Raw genomic sequence first — 13,078 nt, 5'->3', positions numbered from 1 at the left:
CACGAGCGGGTCGGGATCGTCGTCGTCCTATTTCGGCAATAATTATCTGCAATATCATCACGTCCAGCATCCGTCAGTCCAGCATCATCATCATCCGGGATACTATCCAGCGGCCTCTTCTTCGTTCCATCACGAGCAGAACCTGTCGGCTGCCGATGGCGGCGGAGGCTATCAGAGGTCGGCCGGGATTTATGGGCAGCCGACGGGAAATTCAAATCATCACCATTTGATTCGCGGCAACAAGACAGCGCGTCGATCAGCAGTCCGTCACCGTCGCCGAACGGCAACAGCAACAACAACGGGAGTTACGCCAGATTCGGCCACCATCCGTCGGCTTACCACCACTACCACGGATCGGTGGCCGTCCCGCTGGCCCATTACGCCAACAGTTTGAATCATCCGCATCAAGGCGGGCCGGCTCATCATCTGACGGCCGGTAGGTTCTCCGTCCATCACTCGCCGTTTGCTCATCACCACCGCCACCAGGGACCAGGCGCGCGGGAGGGTGTCCGTCTCGACGCCACCCTGTTCGCCCCAGGTCGTTGCTCCTCTGGAGACGCTCAACTCCGCCGCTCATCATCACAATCAACTCCAATTGAATCAGCATCATCATCATCCGCATCTCATCCATATATAACCCACTCCGCAACAGCAACAGCAACCTCTGATGCCGGCCCTTCCGTCAAAGCCAAACGCGGTAAATATTTGAATTTCAAATTTCTCCAGCGTTTTTTTTCTGTTTAATTTTGAAAACTGTACGCGAAACATTCGCGCAGGGCGGAAGCGATGAGGCCGGAAGAAAGTGACGACTCATTTGTGCTCGTTTGCCGGATGCGCCAAGACGTACACGAAGTCGCCGCAACTGAAGGCCCATCACCTGCGGACGCACACGGGCGAGAAGCCATGTAGTGCTTCTGGAAGGGATGCGGATGGATTTTCGCCCGCTCCGACGAGCTCACCCGCCACTACCGCAAACACACCGGCGACCGGCCCTTCCAGTGCCGACTCTGCGAACGGGCATTCTCCAGATTTGACCATCTTGCCACTTGTCTTGCCCTACACATGAAACGGCACGTAATGGCCTAGAAATAATATGCAGCAGCTTTTGAAAAATGAACAGAAAAAGAAGCCGAGGCGCACAATTTGATAAAATAATATTTAATATTGTTGTGTTTTATGTATAATTGTATCTCGTCTTTCTAATCACATTCAATGTCAAACACTAAAAAGAAACTGAATTTAATAGGTCTGATTATTATCGCTCTCTCTATATATACATTGGGCGTGAAAAATTTAATTGCATTTTTTGTTTTAGAGGAAGAAAATCGAGTTTTTTTAGGGGGGGGGAGAATTAACTCGGAGAAAATGATGGAGCCGACCAAAGTTGTTGTGGTGTGGTTTCTCTCTTGTCGTTGTTGTATAGGACGGAATTCTGGATAGCAGATCTAGGCCCTTCAAATGACAGACGATGGACACCAGCGGTCATGCTGATTGGGGTCTGGCTGATTTTAGCCGGATTTTAAGGTATATACAGTGCATATACTGGGCGCATTTCTCGATATTGTCGTCTGCGTCCGTCTATGTATACTTGTATAGCCCCTAACCCTTACTCAACACGGAGGCCATTCATCGGCACGCAAACGTCCAATCTTGTCTCCCGTGAGCCCAGCAACGCCTCTCTACCTTGTCCGACAACTTTGGACGCTGTGTGTTTGGCGCTCTAAGGATATAATAACGGGCTCCGCGCTCCCACCCTCATCAGCAAACACACCCATTTGATTCATCATTCCCTCCTCGTAACGTTTAGTTTTCCAGCTAGTTCCAGATATATACAGGAGAACTTGAATTTCAGATTTAGTCAGAAGATGAGAATTGAATCAAATGAAACTGGCTGGAGAGGGGTGAAAATGTGCAAAGAAATTACGGTGTGGTAGAAATACGTAATTACTCACTCTACTCTACGGTCAGAGCAGAAAAAAAAATCTAATCAAATTTTTCAACCGATTCCCATAAAAAAAAATTTATATCCTGAAATCTAAAACAAACATTTTTTTTTTTAAGTTTTGAACTTAAAGTCGTCGTTTCCCAGAAGGAAAAAAATAACAACATGAATTCCTGAAATATTAGATCCAGCTAAAATAAAAAATGAAAAAAATGAAAAAAATGAAAAAAAAATAAGTTTTAAACTGAAGGACGTCTTAATCCAATGAATGACTCAAAAAAGTAAAAAATCTTAAAAAATAAACATTGTCACCTTTTACTGTTACTTGGGGATACCATGGCACTGGCAGCCACTGATTAGACGGGACTAACGGCAACGGCAGTCTAGCAAAAAAACAAAAACAAAGGGAAGTTAAAAGCAACAAACCATTATGTAGCTGTATGTATGCGGTATTCTTTGCCGATCTACGGATTTTCTGCAAGGAACGTATACTATGTAATATTCTCTATTTTATGAAAGCGTCGATCACACTAAAATACAGGATACAGCTCCTTCAAAATATGACTAACAATTTATTTTAATTTTAAAATTAATGTATCCGAAATACACTAAGGGCTTTCGTCGTTACACAAGTGAATAAACTTCAAAATTATTTGACACAAATTAAATCCACAGTTGCTTCAATGCGGAATCGGGTGTTATATTGTCTAATGCTTCCTGAACCAATCGACAGACATCACGCCCGACTTCTTCCATAGATCTGCTGGCATCTACAACCTGAAAATAAAACATTATAAGGAGTATTCTAGAATATTTTATTATGGCATTACCCTCCATGATTCATCTAGAAGCTTCAGATAGTTTGATCGGACAACTTTCTGCATCTCGAGATTTTCGTACCGTTCAGATCCATACTGTCCCCTAGTTTGTGCCTCAACGGGATCAATATCAAGAAATATTACCAGGTCAGGTTTCAACAAACCACTGTCTGATTGTTGGCACCACCTTAAGTCCATGTTCTATAACAAAGTATTAGGCAAGTTAGAGTTTTACAAGAATAATTTTAGCTGAAAATCCTTGTTATATATACAGGTTTTGCGGCAGAGAAGGCAATTCCTGAATATGAGTAACGATCCACGATAACATTTGTGCCTTTCTGCAATAATTTTTTAATGTCTGGCCTGTGTGTAGAAATATATAACCTTAAATGCATAGAAAAATTTAAACAAGAAAACTCAAAAAAACATACAACAGTTCCCATCGATTGGCTGAAAAGAGCAAATGGATTGCATGATCATCTAATTCTGTGCTGCATTCCAAGTATTTATTGATAAGACTCCCTGTAAGGATGTAAAAAGAATACTTTCAATCTATATGTTAATTAGGTTGAAATTGTGGTAGAGATTCACCAATGATAGTTGATCGATCTGAAATTTGAGAGGATTTTGAGATCATTTAAAGAAGTATATCAACATTAAAATATTAAACATTTCGCTACCTGGAAATCTCATTAGATGAGCTTCTTTATTGCTTTCTTGTAACCACGTGATTGCCTTGTGGTATTTATTCAACAAATGCACTTTGTTTATTTGATTTTTAAGATGTTTATTAATACAAATGTTTAACCTTTTGACATTGAGTAGTTTTTCCTGACCGATCACATCCTTCTAATACGATGAGTGCGCCTCTTTTTATCATTTTATTGCAATATTAGTGTATACCTCTAAAATAAGTATAAAAATAACTTGTCGATGGCTGGAATAATTAAAGTGCGTAACAGTTAAGTTAAGCAGTAAAATCTGCTGGTTGACACTTCCCAAGAAAGAACAACAAGAACAAGAACTTAAAAAAAAAAGAGTCCTTTTGTCACTTTCGAAAACTTACCAGACGAACATGACAGGACCGTGTTGCCAGATCTCTTCCGATGAATACCAATTAGCAATGACATTTTTTATCGGGTTCCAGCTAGGGCTGTGGCCCGGACGTTTTTTAGCGTTTTTTTTTTCAAATAGGTTTTTTAGATGGGTTTTTCTTCTTCCGCGGGTTGGAGCGGGTTGGGCCAACAGAGCAAATTGGACTCGGCCCGGGCCGACCCATGGGTCAAAAAAATAACGGCCCGGGTAAAAAATCGGGTCAAACACACTTTTTTTTTACAAACTTTAAAAAATTCCCTAAATTTCTTAATTATCTTCTTCTTCCAACAGTGACATATCAATTCTGTCTTCTGAACACCCCTGAACGCCCTTTTCTACCACTTATCCTACTTTTCATGCTACGAAATTATCGTAGAGCATTTGGCGGCAATATTTTGACAGGCATAGAGAATAACGAGCTTTTCTATGTGACTACTAGATGGCGCCACCGCTCGGGTTGGCCCGCGGATCCGGGGGTTTAACCCGTCGCCCGCCCCGTTAAAAAAATGCCTCGGTGGGTCGAGTCGGGTTGGGGTTTTTTTCGTTCAGCCCCCCCCACAGTCCTAGTTCCAGCCGTTTGGCTACCAAAAGAGCAGAATTATCGCGTGTAAACAGGGCTATTTAGTTTTAATTTATTTTTTTCGTCAATTTTCCGTAACCCCTGTTCTCTTCTCGGCTGTGTTGTGTTGGCTTCCCTATCCCGGTTTTAGCAGAGCCATAGATGATGGTAGAACCACTTATATGGAAAGGCCTTCCATTGCCTTTTCGGCTTTTCCCCCTGGAAGTGTTCTGACCATACCTTAGTTGCAGAGCCACAGCGGGTGTGTTGGGAAACACATTTTTTTTCCAGTACCAAAAGCAACAAATTTTCAGTAGATGGTCGCTGATGGCGCTGACAATAAGGTATAAATCGATACTTAAGCTCATTTTTCCACTTTCGATTCGCGATATTGGCTGCAACTTTGGGAAAAATTTCCGAGAGGAAAATTTAAATTTAACAGGCAGTGGTTCTACCATACATCTATAACTCTGGTTTTAGGGTAAAAGTAGTCCGATATGGAAACTTTAAAAAGTGCCTTTAGTGATTGTGTCAGCTACTACGTCCAGCTACTTCGTACCGCTTCGTACAGCCTAGATGGCTCTTTTTAACGTTTCCACTTCACAATTCTGATAGGCTCCGCCCTAAAATCTCTGAAAATCGGACTACTCTTACCCTAAAACCGGGATAGGGAAGCCAACACAGCCGAGAAGAGACCAGAAGTCTATAGCTATTATAGCCGTACACGTCTACGTGCCTGCCTGCCAAATTTTCTTACAAAAATTTATGTTGCAATGTTGCACCCCCCCTCATTTTTTGCAACCCTTTCTCAACCCCCAATTTTTAAAAATCACCTTTTCTTTGTTCTAGAAAGTAGAAACGGCAGACCACGTCCAGCTCTCACATCGACAGATCGCTGTCTTTCGCTCTCCCTCCCCTTAATTTCCTGATTTATGTAGGGGGAAATAAAAATAAAAAGGACGTACAGGACAAGAACAATGAATTTTACCCATAAACCCCAATTATACCCACGTCACCAATTGGATTTTTGTGGGGTTTTTGACGGCCACCTTTTTAAGAGCCTCATCGACAAGTGGATCCCTCTTCGTTTTACTCACATATTCTTCGGGATGAAAATCTTTCATGTGTTTTGGAATATTACGTTTGTAACCACATGTAACATAAAACCAATCATTGGATGATGGACATTGTAATCTGTGAAAAAAAAAATGTGTTGAAATGGTGATAAAGGATATCGGATCCTTTACGTTGTATGCAGTGCTAGTCTGGGCTCCATTGCCATTTTCCCCTTCAATCCCCTTCGCGTATGTTATGTCGCATTTCTCCCCCTCCGACGTTTCTAGGTTACAACGTACCTAAAATTTAATTGAATGCCAAAGTTATTAACAGTAAAACCTTGCTTTGCTTAAAGCAGGACCCTCAGTCTCAGTGAACTCCTCTGGATGAAATTTGTTAGCATGCCTATTTGCGTTAAAATTGTTAGAACATGCTTTAAAACACTAATCATTCGTTGATTGACATCTATAAAAGTAAAAAAAATACATCAGTAAGTGATGGTGATTCATGGCAATGTAATAAACTCCTACAAATAGGAATCTCTTCTTTTCTTCCATTTCCACCTTTTTCTTATCTTTTTCGATTAAAAATGCATCTTCCGACTCGGCCGATGTCTTGAAACTTTCATCTTTGGCTGCAGGGCCCTCGAAAATAACTTGGTAGCCCTCCAAAGGGCCGGAGCGGTAACGAACATCGGAACTACAGAATTGAACACCTGCTGTGACAGTACTGGTAGTCACAATAGGTAGATGATCAGCTGCAACTGGTTCCTTTTGGCGGAAAACGTATCCATTAATTTTTCCGCTCCGATAGAGTGTTTCGAAAATCTTCAGATATGCATCTGTTATGGCGTTGTCCTTCACCGCATCTATGATGGTGACATCGTACTCTGTAAAATAGAAATAAAACATTATTACCAAAAATGTACAAATAAATAAAAACAAAATATTTTAACATACTTAATCCAAATGGAAGGTCCACAACCAGTGTGCAAGCATGCTTGTATCCTTTGGGATATGTAAATTCCCTTTTTTCCACATGTTTTTTTAAGACTTTGTCTAATTCTACTTGTGCAACGTGGGGGTATACGCCACCCCCCGGTTGCAGATTTTCCTTGATGAAAATTTGATAGTCATCAAAATCTCTTCCAGGGAGATAATTCCTGAATGTAGAATAGAAAAGATATAATTTAATTTAAGAATGTAATATAAATAAATAAAAGAAATAAAATTTTAGAATAAAAAAAAAAATACAAATTCATTATCTCTTCCTCTAACAGGAACGTGATGTAATTCCTGACGCAAAAATCCTTCGCCTCTTCTACATTTTCATGGATGGTGGACTGATTACGCCAAGGATCTCCTATAAAAAAAAATAATAATTAAATCTAATTATTAATTGTTAAAAAATTTTGGGTTTACTTACCGTAGATCGTCATCATTACACGCTATTTTTTAAATTCTTTACGCTGTGAAAAGCGATAACAGCTACCAAGTTGCTGAGTCATGAAGACAAACAGCTTATAGCTGTGAGGTGGCTCTCCATCAGCCATAGCTATCATTATAAGATGGATTGTTGATCCTCGGTCTGTATGGAAAAAAAATGATTTGGGAAAAAAATTCACAACTCAATCAATTTCACATGCTCCTCATTTTTTAGGCTCCTCATGGTAAATCTCCTCCTCCTCCTCTTCAAACCAGATTTGGAATCCGTCGATCCCGTCAATTGCAGGATCCCACCCGCCTTCCTCTTCTTCATCTTCACCTTCTTCGTCTTTTCCGTTTTCTTCGCCGTCAATTTGTTCTTCTACCCTCTCTATAATTGATATGTTTAAATAAAAATTAATAAAGATTAATGCCTATATTGCTATGTTTAAATTTTAAAAAAATTAAATAAAAAAAATTATACCTTTGTATGTTTCACCCGTATGTATGTTCACTGAGCCGCCCCCTCGTTGCATAACCTTTTGTTGATGGTTGACTCCTCCTCGTCCTTCTTCCTTTTTCGTTGTTCCACTTAACATGTGTAAATAAAAGGGGAAAATGAAAAAATATAAAAAAGTGGGAAAAAATAAACTCATAGAAAAAAAACTCAAATTGACTTATCTAAAATGGAGTCTACTACTCCTGCAAAAAGCCCCAATGGCGTCGAAGCTGCAGCAGGTAAATTTTCAAAATACATAGGGATTTCTTCCACTGAGAGACTTAGTTTGATCGAACTACTTAAAAAAACCTCATCTCACCACTATTCTTTTCAATGAGATGGGAATATTTGAATTCTTCTCTTATCTGTGGGTTTTTCCCGTCAAGTGTCTTTGCATAGTTGAAGTGCTGCATCGGGCATTCTTGGTATTATATGATTTACTGTGAGGCAAGGCATTATATATCATTATATATAGTATGTAAAAAAAATTGTTTACTCGCACAAACAGCAAATGTTAACACGATTAGCTCTATCCTTACGGAAATACTTCCAGACCCAAGATGTTCCCTTACTTCGACTTGCATTTTTTGCAGTATTTTCTTCAGTATTCTTATCTAAACGCAAAATAGTAATTCTTTTATTAATTTCGGGAGGGGGGATCTGAAAGGGCAAAACTACATATAGCATATTATTTACCAACAGTAGTGTTAGTGTCACTATCTGATTCTTCAATCTTCATGAAATAAATTTTCATTGGAATCGGTAGTGCTTGAACCGTCACCCATAATGATACTATTGAATAGTTCAACTTCCTCATCGTCTAAGTTGTGGTAATTATCACGGACAGGGAGTTGATCATTGTCTGATTCGTGTGCTTCACCCTGAATTTCAGAAACCTCAAGTGAAAAGAATTCAGTTTCATCTTGCAGGTCGTTCTTATTCAACGAATGATAAAGTGGGGGTTCAGGCATTTGTGTAATTTTGTGGGCTGCCTCTATTGAAGCCCCTCTCCTGGGCTTAACACTAACGTTTTCCATTTTAATTAAATTTAAAGAAAGTCCAATTTTGGGACCAGTTATAAATATATTTAATCACGTATTGGTTTTTTTAAACAAAATTTAGCACAATAACAACAAAAAGTATGAACACCTCATGAAAAACTTTCAAGCAGACGCATTTCCCTTTTTGTAGTTCATAACTGGTAGAGTAAGATACGAAATCGAACGGATTCGGTTCGGCTCGAATCCTAATAATGAAGGAGCGGTGGGGGACCGGTGCGAAAATATTCGGATTTTTTCCGGGGTGGATCAGGCTTCTCCGTCGGTTGCACCGCCTCATTGTCAGGCTTAGTCGGAGTATTGACAGTCGGCGTGGGATGAGTTGACGGTGAGTTACTGGCCAATCCGGAAGCACCGGATTTCTTGAGCGCTAACTTGAATGGCTTGGCATGGAGCACAGCTCTTTAGGTCCCTGTGCTCTCACCCAATCTGGATGGAAAGACGGATGAGATTTAAGTTAATTAGGCCTATCAAAAGAAATAAGGAAACACAATTAAAATAATCCTAGTCGGGATCGTCTAGTACCTCTCAAAGATCTTCTTTCTCTCTTTTTCATTTTCCAACGTCGTCTAGTCTAGTCTGAAATACATGTCGGATCAACTTACTGGCTGCCGGAGGCACTCCTCTCTTACTGTCGGTATCATCGACGCTCTCTTCCGGAACGTCGGCGTCCTGAAGATCTGAAAGATCGTGACCGACGCTCTTCAGTATGTTGGGCCATGAAGAGGCTACGGCAGATGGCGCCAAATGGGACAGGTGGATGCCTTGCGTTGGCGGAGGTGCCGAGGGATAGGTGTGATCTCTTGCCCCAAGGGAAGAATGGAAAGAAGAGACGAAGAAGAAACTAAGATGAGACGGGGTGCACGGGGTTCTTATTTCCTCGGGGCAGGATCTGGTTTTCGTAAAAAAATTGCCTTTTTTTTTTAAATTAACAATAGATAAACTACAATGAATATCGAGGTGAAACAAACACAAAAATCTCACCTGATAACGAAGGCATCAAATTATGAACGGGAAATAGAGATGACTGAAATGGGAAAAATTTCAAACTAGTAATGACACTGGCAAAACTTCATCAGCCGCTATGCAAGAGCAATTACAAATTCGTGTCAAAAATTTGTTTTCGCTTAAAACAAACTGGCAACTTCGGAAGTAAGCCTAGTTTATTGAGAGAGTTTCTTCTCAATACCCATGACAAAAGTAAATCAAGAAAATTTAAAAATTTAAAAATAACAGAATATGTAAATTTTTTCTTTAACATTTTTTAAATGTGAGTTGCATTTTTTATTAAGTTTAAAATTATTTGTAACGATTTGATTTCGAATTTTTCAAATTGATTTATACTATTTTAGCAAACGACGCAAACCATATAGTCATCAAGTCTGAGCAGACAATTTTACTTTGTGGTGGGGTCAAGAAATGTGTAGAAGGGGTAGAAGGAGAGGCCATGTTGAGGTTTTCGTAAAACAATAGAGTTGTTGGACATCCTGCGTTGCAGGTTCTTGAAATTTCATTTGTTTCCCAAATGGCAAATCACCGTACAGCGTTTTTTAAGAGGCTGTACGCTTTGGACACAAATGAGATTTCAAGAAATGGCAACGCGTAGCCGATTCATATTTGTTGCTTTTATAAAATATCATTAAAGACTTTCTGTCTTGAGTCCATAGCAGATTGTCCATTGGACCTGGGCAAATTTCTATAGCCATTTTAAAATAGGTGGTTTGCGAAACTTCTACTTTTTGATCAATTTTGGGGAAATTTAAATGCTTTTGATAATGGTTAACTGCAGTTATGGAATTTCCAATTCTTTCTATCCTGTATTGGCTGCATCGAATTTCTCTCGTAGTTCTTTGAAATCATCCATTTTATCCTTGATTTTCTATCCCAGATGAAACAGCTACAGTACCTACCGGCCAAGTTGGTACGCTTTTAACATGGCGTCTTATGGCGCTGCGCGCCTTCAGTTTTTATTTCTTTAATTAGCAGTAGTGTCTTGTAATGTTAAGATTTTTGGAGGGGAGGTTCAAGACAAAACTGGGAACATGAAAACAATACGTGGCCCTTTTGGTTACATTTCCCCGTTTCCCCTAGAATAAGCGGTATTGTACTAAAATTTATTATTTTTTAAATATTTTCTATTTATTTTATAAAAATAAAAATTTATTTTTATTTTTTAAATGTGAAAGAGCATATAAAGAAACTTTGTGTCCCAAATGGCAAATCACCGTACTGCGTTTTTAAAGAGGCTGTACGCTTTGGACACAAATGATATTTCGAGAAGTGGCAACGCGTAGCCGATTCATATTTTTGCTTCAATAAAATATCATTAAAGACTTTCCGTCTTGAGTCCATTGCGGATCGTCCATTGGACGTCGGTAAATTTTGATAGCCATTTTAAAAGAGGTGGTTTGCGAAACTTCTACTTTTTGATCATTTTGGGGGAAATTTAAAGGTTTTCGAAAATGGTTAACTGCAGTGATGTAATCCCAAACCTTTGGTATCCTATATTGGCTGCATCGAATTTCTCTCGTAGTTCTTTGAAATCATCCACAATTTCTTGTGGATTTTTTAGAAATTCTTCAGCTTTAATATCGAAACAATGGTTCTTCGGCTTTACTCCGCGGTTAAGTTGTAATTTGGGATTCACTGAGAAACGCTTTTGCAACTAAGCTCGTGAGCCATTTTCAGTGAAACTTTCAAATGTTTTTTTGCTGCAAATACGGCACTTTCGTAGAAAACAGTATCCAGTCTATCGATTTCATGCCAATTAATCTGTTTAAAAATTCTTCTTCCTTCCAATTGCAAGGTGGTGTGGGGTACATCAATTTTCCATGCAGAGGTGAACTTATTCCAGCTGATATGGGTTGTTAAAACAGTTAAGGGTTGGTAACCAATTGAGGTTCAGTTTAGTAGACGAAGAGGGAAGAAAAAAAACTAGTAGATATTTTTTTACTTACCGTTCTCCGTTGGTGGAAAACCAGTGAGTTTTGAAAACGTGGCTCTGTAGTTTTAGAAAAAGAAGAAAGGATAAAAAGAGACCCCTAATTTAAACTCCCAGTCTTTTGATTTAAGTGACCCAGGATGACCATATGAAAAAATTGTGGAATTGAATCCTTTTTCATATTGGAGCAGATCCAATGGTGCGAATCCCCAAGTCATTTCTTGGTTTACCACATTTCGGTTGATGTAGTTGACACATGCGTTTATTTCCGCAGCTCTGCGATTATTTTGCTGGCCAAAAAATGTTTCGTCCTCACCATATACCGTTAACGTGGCGCGGTAGCGTCCATTAACTTTTAACGTCTTGATTGTACAAGATGTACTGGTGTATTTCGTCAAAAATCCAAAAAGCCTTTGTTTGAAATACTTAGGATCATTCAATCGAACGACTTCAACCATTTTAAAGGTACTGTTTTAAACCGTGGCGCAGAGTGAGTCCGGCTTCTTTGAGAAGTGCGTGAGCTTGACTGTTGGTGACTTCTTTCTCGGTCGGTTGGCCGTTCATCGACGTAATCACGTCGCCTTCCCGGATGCCTTGCAGCGCTGCTTTGCTCACGGGATTCACCGCCGATTCGATGAGAACAGGTCCAATGTAGGAATCGGAGGACTTGACTTGACGATTCTACGACTATGGATCGACCAAGGAAACGGTTTGGTTAAAGCTGACTGCAATTTCGATTGAAAGAAACTCCGAGTAGAATCAATGTTAAGTTTCAGAAAGACAAGGATGAAAGACAAGGACTGTGATGCGTAGCGTAAATAAAGAAAACTTTGAGGGCTTGAGGGCCTGCAAATAATTTTTTGAGTTTTTTTTAGCATGATAGGGAGTAATGAAGTACCTTTTGTTGATATCTTCCATTTCACAGAGCTCCTCTTCATGTTTGCTTTTCAGATTGGTGTAGCGTAAGATGAGAGATTCCAACTCTTTTTCCAACACAAGCTTTGTTGATTTGAGCGGAATGACTTTTACAGATTCTTTATGTGTATGGTTAACCGTTGGCTAGTTTAAAATAGTTAGTTTAGGTATTTAATTTATAGAATACCTTACTGGTATTCGACTTACAGCTTTTCAGGTGCCTGTTCTTTTTCTAGAATTTAGGGTTGGTTCGGCATCTCGGACTCGTAAAAAACATCTTCAATGTCTTCTTTTGTGAAGATATTCCCTTTTTTTGTTTTGAAAATTACTAATTCGTCCATTTTGAATCGGTCAAAGATTATGCAAATATGCGCGAGGTTTCTTTAATCTTTTTTTACGAAAATGTGGCTCCTCCCGCTTGGCGTTGCCCGCTGCTTGGAATCAATTCTGCGGATTCAGATCCAGCGGGCCCACCTGATAAGAAAAAGAAGAGATATTAATTTTTCATGTCAATATATTTCTGTTTGGCAGCCATTTTTTATTGGAAATTGATGAAGGTCAACAAAACTTGTAAGTTCATGAAACAGAAAATTTTATTTTTGTACCATCAAATCAGGTTTATCTCGACCTTCTGGGCTTTTCTCTGAGAATTTGAGCATAATTAATTTTAACATTTATTTGCAAATAAATGAGGAGTTATTGAATTTACCTTCAATGGTATAAGTCTGAGTCTTACCAGACCCAGAATGACCATATGAAAAAATTGCGGAA

General features: G+C 39.4%; 1 protein-coding gene across 2 annotated transcripts; it reads right to left on the bottom strand.

Annotated features, from left to right (window-relative positions):
* Positions 1-2,494: 2,494 nt before the first annotated feature.
* LOC124191561 (thymidylate kinase-like) lies at positions 2,495-3,921 on the bottom strand. Of its 2 annotated transcripts, XM_046584852.1 has the most exons (8): positions 3,827-3,921; positions 3,569-3,665; positions 3,441-3,495; positions 3,352-3,369; positions 3,192-3,282; positions 3,033-3,123; positions 2,773-2,961; positions 2,495-2,719 (listed from the first exon to the last, which is right to left on the bottom strand). In XM_046584852.1, exons 2-8 carry the CDS (start codon positions 3,638-3,640, stop codon positions 2,606-2,608), a joined length of 630 nt encoding a protein of 209 aa, XP_046440808.1. In that variant the 5' UTR covers positions 3,641-3,665; positions 3,827-3,921; the 3' UTR covers positions 2,495-2,605. The 2 variants fall into 2 exon arrangements, with proteins under 2 accessions (XP_046440808.1, XP_046440807.1); XM_046584851.1 differs by lacking the exon at positions 3,827-3,921 and having other exon boundaries at positions 3,569-3,820.
* Between the last annotated feature and the right edge of the window lie 9,157 nt (positions 3,922-13,078).

The sequence above is a fragment of the Daphnia pulex genome, chromosome 3, assembly GCF_021134715.1.
Source record: "Daphnia pulex isolate KAP4 chromosome 3, ASM2113471v1".
Taxonomy (NCBI): Eukaryota; Metazoa; Arthropoda; class Branchiopoda; order Diplostraca; family Daphniidae; genus Daphnia; species Daphnia pulex.
The sequence above is the reverse complement of the archived record's forward strand: the minus strand, read 5'-3'. Positions and strand labels throughout refer to the sequence as shown.